This window comes from Sebastes fasciatus, chromosome 22, assembly GCF_043250625.1.
Source record: "Sebastes fasciatus isolate fSebFas1 chromosome 22, fSebFas1.pri, whole genome shotgun sequence".
NCBI lineage: Eukaryota > Metazoa > Chordata > Actinopteri > Perciformes > Sebastidae > Sebastes > Sebastes fasciatus.
The window spans coordinates 25,978,239-25,990,738 of NC_133816.1; the positions used below are offsets into that span (position 1 = coordinate 25,978,239).

Consider the following 12,500-nt stretch of genomic DNA (forward strand, 5'->3'; position numbering starts at 1 on the left):
ACTACTACTCCTACTACTACTCCTACTACTAACTAGCTACTCCTGCTACTACTACTACTACTACTACTACTCCTGCTACTACTCCTGCTACTACTCCTGCTACTACTACTACTACAACTACTACTCCTACTACTACTACTACCTCCTGCTACTACTACTACTACTACTACTACTCCTGCTACTACTCCTGCTACTACTACTACTACTACTACTACTCCTGCTACTACTCCTGCTACTACTACTACTACAACTACTACTCCTACTCCTACTCCTACTACTACTACTACTCCTGCTACTACTACCACTCCTGCTCCTCCAACTACTACTGCTACTGCTACTACTTCAAGTACAACACCTGCTACTACTGCCACTACTACTACTACTACTACTGAACTGGATACTACAACTCCAACAAATACCTGCTACTACTGCCACGACTACGTCAAGTACAACTCCTGCTACGACCACAGCTGCTAGTACTACTACTACTACCCTAGATACTTCAACTGCCACTACTACTACTACTACTCCTCCTCCAACTACTACTACAGTGGAAGCAACAACAGTGAGCAACAGGATCAATAAGGACGTGACACACAGACAGAGAGGAGACGTGCACAGTGAGGACACACACACACTCGATCAATAGATATATGTATAATTTTATATATATATTTATATATATATATATTATATTTATATAATATATATTTATAAATATATATATACAATATATATTATATAAATATAATATATATATAAATATATTATATATATATGTTATGTATATATATTTATATTATACAGTATATAATGTGTGTATAATATATAAATATTATATTATATATAAATATAGTATGTATATTTATATATTATATGTAAATATATTTATATATAATATTTATATTATATATAAATATATATTATATATATTTATATTATATATAAATATATTATATATAAATATATAATATATTTATATTATATATAAATATATATTATATATAAATATATAATATTTATATTATATATAAATATATTATAGACTGAATGATGACACAAAATGGTGACAGCAGATTAAATCGTTAATGAAAATAATGATTTTATTTGATGTGTGTGTTTCAGTCCCTCGACAGCCCGGTCACAACCAGGTGTGGGAGTTGACATCGAGCTGGAAACACCGCCGAGGAGGCCAGAGATTGATCCTGGTAAGGGTGTGGGCTTGTTTTGGTGGCTTTGTACCCAACCGGAAAATAACCATAATAACCATCTTGGATTCATCACTTTAATGTAATGCAGTATTTGTCCACTCTGGGCTCCTGTAGCAGCGATGACTCCAGTTGTTTCCTCACAGCTGATTGGTCCAGAGGACTTTCTGACAGATGTTATTATCTGTGTGTGTTTTACAGCGGTTGGTGAGCTCCATTGTACCTTCGATCACGGATTGTGTGACTGGATATCAGACAGAGAAGGAGATCTACACTGGGACACAGCTCTCAACCCCGCAGGTAACACACATACACACAAAACGCTTTAGTCAGATTTCAGTTTTTATTATATTATATAATAATGTACAAAAAAAAAAGATCAAAGTATAGGATGTCCAACAAAACGTCATAGTATAGTATGACTCTTTCGACATACTATACTATGACAATTTTTTTACTTTTTTCGACATGCTATACTATGACGTTTTGTTGGACATGCTATACTATGACGTTTTGTTGGACATGCTATACTATGACGTTTTGTTGGACATGCTATACTATGACGTTTTGTTCGACATGCTATACTATGACGTTTTGTTGGACATGCTATACTATGACGTTTTGTTCGACATGCTATACGATGACGTTTTGTTGGACATGCTATACTATGACGTTTTGTTGGACATGCTATACTATGACGTTTTGTTGGACATGCTATACTATGACGTTTTGTTGGACATGCTATACTATGACGTTTTGTTGGACATGCTATACTATGACGTTTTGTTGGACATGCTATACTATGACGTTTTGTTCGACATGCTATACTATGACGTTTTGTTGGACATGCTATACTATGACGTTTGTTCGACATGCTATACTATGACGTTTTGTTGGACATGCTATACTATGACGTTTTGTTCGACATGCTATACTATGACGTTTTGTTGGACATGCTATACTATGACGTTTTGTTGGACATGCTATACTATGACGTTTTGTTGGACATGCTATACTATGACGTTTTGTTGGACATGCTATACTATGACGTTTTGTTGGACATGCTATACTATGACGTTTTGTTGGACATGCTATACTATGACGTTTTTGTTGGACATGCTATACTATGACGTTTTGTTTGGACATGCTATAATATGACTATTTTGTTACATACTATACTATGACGCTTTTTTTTTTTCTTTTTTCGACATACTAGACTATGTTTTTTTTCCTAACAAGAATTTTAACTACATTATATTAATATATATATTAATTACTTTTTCCTCTCAGGTGGGCGGTACCTGTCCGTCCAAGAGCTGAAGGCGGGGCAAAGGAGCATCCGCGGTGCTCGACTGGCCGTCCAAATAACCCCGCCCTGGAGCCAGGGCGACCTGTGCTACTCCTTCTCCCATTGGCTGACGGGGCATCAAGTGGGCGTGTTGCAGCTGTTTGTCAGGAAAAAGGGACGAGACCAAAGGTACCAGAGCCGACCGTACTGTTCGTCACATTATTAAAATATAGTGTCAATTATTTCATCTAACTGTTGGAATCACCTGCGTGACGTCTTGATCCTGATTGGCTGTTGCAGGTACAGCTCCGCCCTCTGGAGCAGGACAGGTGGACACGGTTGGAGACACACTCAGGTTACCTTGACGACTCGCTCTGTGGACAAGGTCAGACACACACACACACACACTGGGTACTGTGTCGGTACTGAATCGGTACTGGGTTTAGTGTGAGTGTTTGTGTTGTTGTTGTTGTTGGTGACAGGTGTGTGTGTGTGTGTGTGTGTGTGTGTGTGTGTGTGTGTGTGTGTGTGTGTGTGTGTGTGTGTGTGTGTGTGTGTGTGTGTGTGTGTGTGTGTGTGTGTGTGTGTGTGTGTGTGTGTGTGTTCAGGTGTTGTTGAAGGCCGAGCGGAGGAAAGGACGGCGAGGACTGATCGCTGTTGATGATGTCACACTGAGACAGGGGGCGTGTCGATGACATCACTGCGGACACAGAGCAGACAAAGACCTTCAGTTTAATAAACTACTTTTACATGAACTTGTCTTATTTCTGAGACGGTCTCCTTCTCTGAGACACTTTTACAAAGTTCTGTTTCTTGTTGTGGTTTGTGATCAGTAACTCCGTTTGTCTTTCAGCTCCTCGTTTTCTTTAAGGAGACGGGGCGTTTCTTTTCCCATCGCTTGTATCTTAGTTTTCACTCTTTAATGTCAGCGGCATTCATCTCCACGAGTTTAGTAACGTTAGCCACCAAAATACAGAATATCACAGATCTGTGGTCTGGTATGAACCCTTTAACGAACCAATTAGCTGAAAAGCTTCAAAGCTTCATGAAGCTTCAGCTGGCTTTCACTACTTCACAGTGGCTCGTGCACTTTCCCAAAGGTCCACTTTACTATTTTAATCTTGTTTGACTGTTAACATAGAATTTTACAGGTAAGTTTCGGGGCAATTGAGCGCGAGCTTACAGGACTTCACACTCCTGCAGTCCGAGAGAAGATCCAGAAGGATCAGCTCGAGGACTATTCGGCTGCTAAACAGCAATCGGACTGCTCAATCAGAGGATGGGAACTGCACTAAAGAGACTGTTCCTTTAATAATAGTTTTAAATTGTAACTATATATTCTATTCTATTTTTAGTGTACATTTAGCTTATTTATCAGTGATCTTAATTATTAGTTAATTACTTTAGTTTTCATCAATTGTTTTGCACGGAATATCCGAGTGGTGGATGTAAGAAACACAATTTCGTTTTTATGTGGAGCATAAAAATGACAAATAAAGGAATCTTGAATCTTGAAAGACGCAGCGTTTCCGGCCGCCATGTTCCGGAAGTTCCGGTGTTCTCAGCAGCTGACTGCTACATCCGGTGGCTAGCGTTAGCATCCCAGCTAGCTTGTAGAGGATTATAGTGTTCTAGAGGGAGCAGAGAGAGAGAGAGAGAGAGAGAGCTTCAGCAGGACGACTGCTGGTAGAAGCGTTCAGACGTCTAGTGGATCAGATTCTGCTGTAATGAACTACAGAACTAAATGAAGCGGTTTGTTTCAGAGCAGCTGAACATCCAGACCAACACACTGCAAACCGGAAATGACACAACACGCTTACCGCTCTACGTCATCACGTCATCCCGTCCTCACCAGAGGACGGGAAACAGCTGGCTCTTAAAAAATGTGCCTTCTGTCTGTCCCCTTCTCTCTGCATTATTATATATATATATATATTCTGGCTCTGGGTGTGTCGTCCTTTAGCCCCCGAAGCAGCTGCTTCATCATGAACTGCACCTCATCCAGGTCAGATGAGACCCACTATAGAGGCGTTCTAGTCTTCTTTAGGGGAGATAGCAGGTCAGCAGTAGATGTCACGTAGAAGTGGTGAACATCACAGCACTGAAGGTCAAGTTGTTCTCGTCATAAACATGAATTCATTCATTAAACTACATAGTGAAAGTGTATCAGGGTTTAGAACACACACTCACCGGCCACTTTATTAGGCACACCTGTTCAATTGCTTGTTAACACAAATAGCTAATCAGCCAATCACATGGCAGCAACTCAATGCATTACGTCATCTAGAGGTGGTGAAGACGACTTGCTGAAGTTCAAACCGAGCATCAGAACGGGGAAGAAAGGGGATTTAAGTGACTTTGAACGTGGCATGGTTGTTGGTGCCAGACGGGCTGGTCTGAGTATTAAACTGCTGGGATTTTCACGCACAACCATCTCTAGGGTTTACAGAGAATGGTCCCAACAAGAGAACAGATCCAGTGAGCGGCAGTTGTGTGGACAGAAATGCCTTGTTGATGTCAGAGGTCAGAGGAGAATGGGCAGAGTGGTTGGAGATGATAGAAAGGCAACAGTAACTCAAATAACCACTCGTTACAACCAAGGTATGCAGAATACCATCTCTGAACGCACAACACGTCCAACCTTGAAGCAGAAGAAGACCACCCGGTACTAGCAAGGTGTACCTAATAAAGTGGCCGGTGAGTGTATATCTGATGTCTATCCTCATGCTCTATTATGTCTCATCAGTTTTGGGGTTGATATCATTTCTTCCACAGATTTGGTGCTATATTTAACCATTTGTTACCACAGGAGAATTAATAAATGATCAATAATCCTCCCACATTAAGACACCAAGACCTTGAGGAACACCATAGAAGAAGACATGCTGTGATTTGGGATCAAACACTTTTGACATTTGGAGATTAATGCAAGAATTGTATTTTTCGGCGATTGGATGGCGAGCACTTCTGTTGTGTAAACTGCTCAGAAACCCCCGCATTGACTCTCTCTGGGCGGACCATGAACACACGGAGTCGTCATCAGTCTTCCTGTATCTTTATTGTAAAGTGGAATCAGATCAATCTTCACTAATGACAGTAACGTTGGTCTGGCTGACTGACACACAGCTAACTAAAAACAAACCATGATGGAGGGACGGTGAAAGGAATCATGGGAAATGTAGGAATAAAAAAGGTTTAAAAAAACAAAGACATGTTTTCACTAAAAGAAGTCGAGGTCGTCCGGAGCGTCCAGGTCTCTGTACTCGATGATGGAGCGCGGGTCTCCTCGAACGCCCCTGCACACAGAGAGAGAGAGAGAGTTACATACAATCAATACATAATCAATAGTTGTTATTTATATCACAGAGAGCTCCTTCACATCCTGTTTTAATCACGCTGAATACAACGTTCTGGCCGCTGAAAAAAAGTCGTAACTCAACGAGAAAAGTCATAATATTACAAGAATAAAGTCGTAACTTTACGAGAATAAAGTCGTCACTTTACGAGAATAAAGTCGTCACTTTACGAGAATAAAGTCGTCACTTTACGAGAATAAAGTCGTCACTTTACGAGAATAAAGTCGTCACTTTACTAGAATAAAGTCGTCACTTTACTAGAATAAAGTCGTCACTTTACTAGAATAAAGTCGTCACTTTACTAGAATAAAGTCGTCACTTTACTAGAATAAAGTCGTAATATTACGTGAATAGTCATAACTTTACGAGAAAAAAAGTCTAAATATTACAAGAATAAAGTCGTAACTTTACGAGAAAAAAAAGTCTTAATATTACGTGAATAAAGTCATAACTTTACGAGAAAAAAGTCATAATATTACGTGAATAAAGTTGTAACTTAACTAGAAAAAAAGTCGTAATATTATAAGAATAAAGTCGTAATATTATAAGAATAAAGTCATAACTTTACGAGAAAAAAGTCATAACTTTACGAGAAAAAAGTTGTTATATTACGTGAATAGTCGTAACTTGACGAGAAAAAAGTCGTAATATTACAAGAATAAAGTCGTAATATTACGTGAATAAAGTCATAACTTTACGAGAAAAAAGTCGAAATATTACAAGAATAAAGTCATAACTTTACGAGAAAAAAAGTCTTATTACAAGAATAGTCATAACTTTACGAGAAAAAGTCGAAATATTACAAGAATAAAGTCGTACCTTTACGAGAAAAAAAGTCTTAATATTACGTGATTAAAGTCATAACTTTACGAGAAAAAGTCGAAACTTTACGAGAAAAAGTCGAAACATTACGAGAATAAAGTCGAAACATTACGAGAATAGTCGAAACATTACGAGAATAAAGTCGAAACATTACGAGAATAAAGTCGAAACATTACGAGAATAAAGTCGAAACATTACGAGAATAAAGTCGAAACTTTACGAGAATAAAGGCGTAACTTTACGAGAATAAAGGCGTAACTTTACGAGAATAAAGGCGTAACTTTACGAGAATAAAGGCGTAACTTTACGAGAATAAAGGCGTAACTTTACGAGAATAAAGGCGTAACTTTACGAGAAAAAGTCGAAACATTACGAGAATAAAGTCGAAACATTACGAGAATAGTCGAAACATTACGAGAATAAAGTCGAAACATTACGAGAATAAAGTCGAAACATTACGAGAATAAAGTCGAAACATTACGAGAATAAAGTCGAAACATTACGAGAATAAAGTCGAAACATTACGAGAATAAAGTCGAAACTTTACGAGAATAAAGTCGAAACTTTACGAGAATAAAGGCGTAACTTTACGAGAATAAAGGCGTAACTTTACGAGAATAAAGGCGTAACTTTACGAGAATAAAGGCGTAACTTTACGAGAAAAAGTCGAAACATTACGAGAATAAAGTCGAAACATTACGAGAATAAAGTCGAAACATTACGAGAATAAAGTCGAAACATTACGAGAATAAAGTCGAAACATTACGAGAATAAAGTCGAAACATTACGAGAATAAAGGCGTAACTTTACGAGAATAAAGGCGTAACTTTACGAGAATAAAGGCGTAACTTTACGAGAATAAAGGCGTAACTTTACGAGAATAAAGGCGTAACTTTACGAGAATAAAGGCGTAACTTTACGAGAATAAAGGCGTAACTTTACGAGAAAAAGTCGAAACTTTACGAGAAAAAGTCGAAACATTACGAGAATAAAGTCGAAACATTACGAGAATAGTCGAAACATTACGAGAATAAAGTCGAAACATTACGAGAATAAAGTCGAAACATTACGAGAATAAAGTCGAAACATTACGAGAATAAAGTCGAAACATTACGAGAATAAAGTCGAAACATTACGAGAATAAAGTCGAAACTTTACGAGAATAAAGGCGTAACTTTACGAGAATAAAGGCGTAACTTTACGAGAATAAAGGCGTAACTTTACGAGAAAAAGTCGAAACATTACGAGAATAAAGTCGAAACATTACGAGAATAGTCGAAACATTACGAGAATAAAGTCGAAACATTACGAGAATAAAGTCGAAACATTACGAGAATAAAGTCGAAACATTACGAGAATAAAGGCGTAACTTTACGAGAATAAAGGCGTAACTTTACGAGAATAAAGGCGTAACTTTACGAGAATAAAGGCGTAACTTTACGAAAATAAAGTCGCAACTTTACGAAAATAAAGTCGCAACTTTACGAAAATAAAGTCGCAACTTTACGAAAATAAAGTCGCCACTTTACGAAAATAAAGTCGCCACTTTACGAAAATAAAGTCGCCACTTTGCAAAAATAAAGTCGTCACTTTACAAGAATAAAGTCTTAATATTACGTGAATAAAGTCATAACTTTACGAGAAAAAAGTCTTAATATTACGTGAATAAAGTCATAACTTTACGAGAAAAAAAGTCTTAATATTACAAGAATAAAGCCGCAACTTTACGAGAAAAAGTCGTAAAATTACTAGAATAAAGTCATAACTTTACGAGAAAAAAGTCGTATTATTACGTGAATAAAGTCGTCACTTTACGAGAAAAAAGTCGTAATATTACGTGAATAAAGTCGTAACTTGACGAGAAAAAAGTCGTAATATTACAAGAATAAAGTCGTAATATTACGTGAATAAAGTCATAACTTTACGAGAAAAAAAGTCTTAATATTACAAGAATAGTCATAACTTTACGAGAAAAAGTCGAAATATTACAAGAATAAAGTCGTAACTTTACGAGAAAAAAAGTCGTAATATTACGTGATTAAAGTCATAACTTTACGAGAAAAAAAGTCTTAATATTACAAGAATAAAGTCGTAACTTTACGAGAAAAAGTCATAACTTTACGAGAAAAAAGTCGTAATATTACATGAATAAAGTCGTAATATTACATGAATAAAGTCGTAACTTTACGAGAAAAAAGTCGAAACATTACGAGAATAAAGTCGAAACATTACGAGAATAAAGTCGAAACATTACGAGAATAAAGTCGAAACATTACGAGAATAAAGTCGAAACATTACGAGAATAAAGTCGTAACTTTACGAGAAAAAGTCGAAACTTTACGAGAAAAAGTCGAAACATTACGAGAATAGTCGAAACATTACGAGAATAAAGTCGAAACATTACGAGAATAAAGTCGAAACATTACGAGAATAAAGTCGAAACATTACGAGAATAAAGTCGAAACATTACGAGAATAAAGTCGAAACATTACGAGAATAAAGTCGAAACATTACGAGAATAAAGTCGAAACTTTACGAGAATAAAGGCGTAACTTTACGAGAATAAAGGCGTAACTTTACGAGAAAAAGTCGAAACATTACGAGAATAAAGTCGAAACATTACGAGAATAGTCGAAACATTACGAGAATAAAGTCGAAACATTACGAGAATAAAGTCGAAACATTACGAGAATAAAGTCGAAACATTACGAGAATAAAGGCGTAACTTTACGAGAATAAAGGCGTAACTTTACGAGAATAAAGGCGTAACTTTACGAGAATAAAGGCGTAACTTTATGAGAATAAAGGCGTAACTTTACGAGAATAAAGGCGTAACTTTACGAAAATAAAGTCGCCACTTTACGAAAATAAAGTCGCCACTTTGCAAAAATAAAGTCGTCACTTTACGAGAAAAAGTCGTAACTTTACAAGAATAAAGTCTTAATATTACGTGAATAAAGTCATAACTTTACGAGAAAAAAGTCTTAATATTACGTGAATAAAGTCATAACTTTACGAGAAAAAAAGTCTTAATATTACAAGAATAAAGCCGTAACTTTACGAGAAAAAGTCGTAAAATTACTAGAATAAAGTCATAACTTTACGAGAAAAAAGTCGTAATATTACGTGAATAAAGTCGTAACTTTACGAGAAAAAAGTCGTAATATTATAAGAAAAAAGTCATAATATTACGTGAATAAAGTCGTACCTTTACGAGAAAAAAGTCATAACTTTACGAGAAAAGAGTCTTAATATTACGTGAATAAAGTCATAACTTTACGAGAAAAAAGTCTTAATATTACGTGAATAAAGTCATAACTTTACGAGAAAAAAAGTCTTAATATTACAAGAATAAAGCCGTAACTTTACGAGAAAAAGTCGTAAAATTACTAGAATAAAGTCATAACTTTACGAGAAAAAAGTCGTAATATTACGTGAATAGTCGTAACTTTACGAGAAAAAAGTCGTAATATTATAAGAAAAAAGTCATAATATTACGTGAATAAAGTCGTACCTTTACGAGAAAAAAGTCATAACTTTACGAGAAAAGAGTCGTAATATTACGTGAATAAAGTCGTAACTTTACGAGACAAAAAGTCGTAATATTACTAGAATAGTCATAACTTTACGAGAAAAAAGTCGTTATATTACGTGAATAAAGTCGTAACTTGACGAGAAAAAAGGCGTAATATTACAAGAATAAAGTCGTAACTACGAGAAAAATGCTGTAATATTACGTGAATAAAGTCGTAACTTAACGAGAAAAAAAGTCGTAATACGAGAATAAAGTCGTAATTTAACGAGAAAAAAAGTCGTAATATTACGTGAATAAAGTCGTAACTTTACGAGAAAAAAGGTTGTAACTTAACGAGAAAAAAAGTCGTAATATGAGAATAAAGTCAGAATATTATAAAGTAGTAATTTTTCGTGTTCATTTTTTTCTCGTTAAGTTATGACTATTCTCATAATATTACGACTTTGTTTCTCGTAAACTTTTGACTGGGCCGATACCGATGTTTTTGTTGATCTAGTTCTTGCTGTTATTTCTCCTCCTCCGGTTCCAGAGAAACAAAGAGCTTCATTATAAAATAAGAACTGAGCTGTTTTAAAGTCATTCAGTCTTTGAATGAGCACAAATTCAAGCGGAGTCAACTTCCTGTATCATGCAGCTCCGGCTCCGCCTCTTAAGGTGGGCTGTAAACAAACCACGCGTGCTCACGGCGCCGCCGTCCAGAGTCCAGCCGGTGAATCAGCAGCTGGTTACTGATGTCAGACACCGACCGCAAAATCACCAACACGACATTTAACCGGCGCAACACAACAGATAAACATCGGCCACCGCCGTCGGAGAACGTCGTCTTATTTACCGACAGTCAGCGATAAATCTGTGTTATCCTGTTTAAATGCCAGCTCTTCTATAAAAGAGAAGTATGGCTCTCAACATGGCGACAGCTGAGTAATAATCACTTTATTTAACGAGCGCTACGAAGAGCTTCATCATCACTCTACCTGTTGTTTCTCTGTTTCCCAGGAAACCCTCCTCCTCCTCCTCCTAAATGACCTCTGAAGTTGTCATAGTTACCACGCCCAGCCCCGAACTGGTTGGGGGGGAATGGAGGTCCACCGCCTGCAACACAGAGACACACATCAGGTACGTCTGATAGTTTACAACGATGTGTTCGAGAGCAGCAGCAGACTGTGGGACACCTGAGCTCTTCAGAGTTCATTATTATATGCATGTGTGTGCGTGTGCGTGTGGTGTACCAGGGAAGCCGGGCATGGGGGGTCTGACTCCAGGAGGATATCCCAGAAGACTTTGCTGCTGCGGCATCTGACCAGGAAATCCTTGCATACCAGGGGGCGTGGCTAAAAGAGAGAAAGAGAGAGAGAGAGAGAGAGAAAGAGAGAGAGAGAGAGAGAGAAAGAGAGAGAGAGAGAGAGAGAGAGAGAGAGATGATGAATATAAGTCCTACATTTCCCAGAATGTCTCTCTCTGAGCTGCTGCAGAACGTGTGGGGTCACCTTGTGCCGGCGGGGGGAGGGGCTTGTTGTCGGGCAGAGCGGGCCTCTTGGCGTCCAGCAGGAAGTTGTTGAAGAACACGACTTCCTGTCTGACGGCGGACACTTTGTCTCCGTGTTTGTTTAGGATGTGTTTACGCACAAACTCCGGAGCCTGGACGATGACAACGGTGTTACCACGGTAACCACAGTCAGGCTGAACGAACGAACACACACACACACACACACACACACACACACACACACACACACACACACACACACACACACACACACACACACACACACACACACACACACACACACACGACTCACCTTGAACTTCTTCCCGCTCAGAGGACAGAGCCATTTGTCTTTGCTGAGCTCCTGAGCGTTGGCCGACAGAAACTTCTCCACCTGGATCAGAAAACACGTTTTAATGTCACGACATAGAAACCGGCTTCATCTGAGTCCACGAGGACGTTACAGGAAGTTACCGCTCTTATTGTGGTAGTCTGAGTAACAGACATCCATCTCCTGATTCCAGACTATCACCAGACCTCGTTGTTAACTATTTTAACTCTAGACCATCAGACACTTCTAGAGACTTTTACTTTGAAATAAATATTTGATTTGATCCGTCAACCAAAACAAAGCTCAGAGAGTGTAAAACGTTGGAGGGTCGTCGTGGATACGACCTGCACACTCCCATGTTAAATCCAGCGTGGTAAACACCACACCACACACACATACACACACACACACACACACACACACACACACACACACATCCAGGAAAGGATGGAAACACTTTGGGTTTCACACATT

At 37.8% G+C, this 12,500-nt stretch overlaps 2 protein-coding genes across 6 annotated transcripts in view; one reads left to right on the forward strand and one right to left on the reverse strand.

Moving 5' to 3' along the window:
* LOC141760517 (nephronectin-like) overlaps positions 1–3,251 on the forward strand; it is a 4,320-nt gene extending 1,069 nt beyond the window's left edge. Inside the window, exons 3-7 of the mRNA XM_074623377.1 lie at positions 1,126–1,208; positions 1,410–1,508; positions 2,499–2,685; positions 2,797–2,881; positions 3,105–3,251. Coding sequence (XP_074479478.1) covers positions 1,126–1,208; positions 1,410–1,508; positions 2,499–2,685; positions 2,797–2,881; positions 3,105–3,191 — 541 coding nt within the window. The 3' untranslated portion in view covers positions 3,192–3,251. The remainder of the gene's footprint in view (positions 1–1,125; positions 1,209–1,409; positions 1,509–2,498; positions 2,686–2,796; positions 2,882–3,104) is intronic.
* A 2,284-nt stretch (positions 3,252–5,535) lies between these two features.
* Positions 5,536–12,500, reverse strand: part of LOC141760653 (serrate RNA effector molecule homolog) — a 33,109-nt gene continuing 26,144 nt past the window's right edge. For all 5 annotated transcript variants that reach the window (XM_074623674.1, XM_074623670.1, XM_074623671.1 and 2 more), the window contains exons 17-21: positions 12,009–12,089; positions 11,697–11,847; positions 11,439–11,540; positions 11,184–11,301; positions 5,536–5,792 (exon numbers count right to left, since the gene is read on the reverse strand). In XM_074623674.1, coding sequence (XP_074479775.1) covers positions 5,717–5,792; positions 11,184–11,301; positions 11,439–11,540; positions 11,697–11,847; positions 12,009–12,089 — 528 coding nt within the window. In that variant the 3' untranslated portion in view covers positions 5,536–5,716. The remainder of the gene's footprint in view (positions 5,793–11,183; positions 11,302–11,438; positions 11,541–11,696; positions 11,848–12,008; positions 12,090–12,500) is intronic.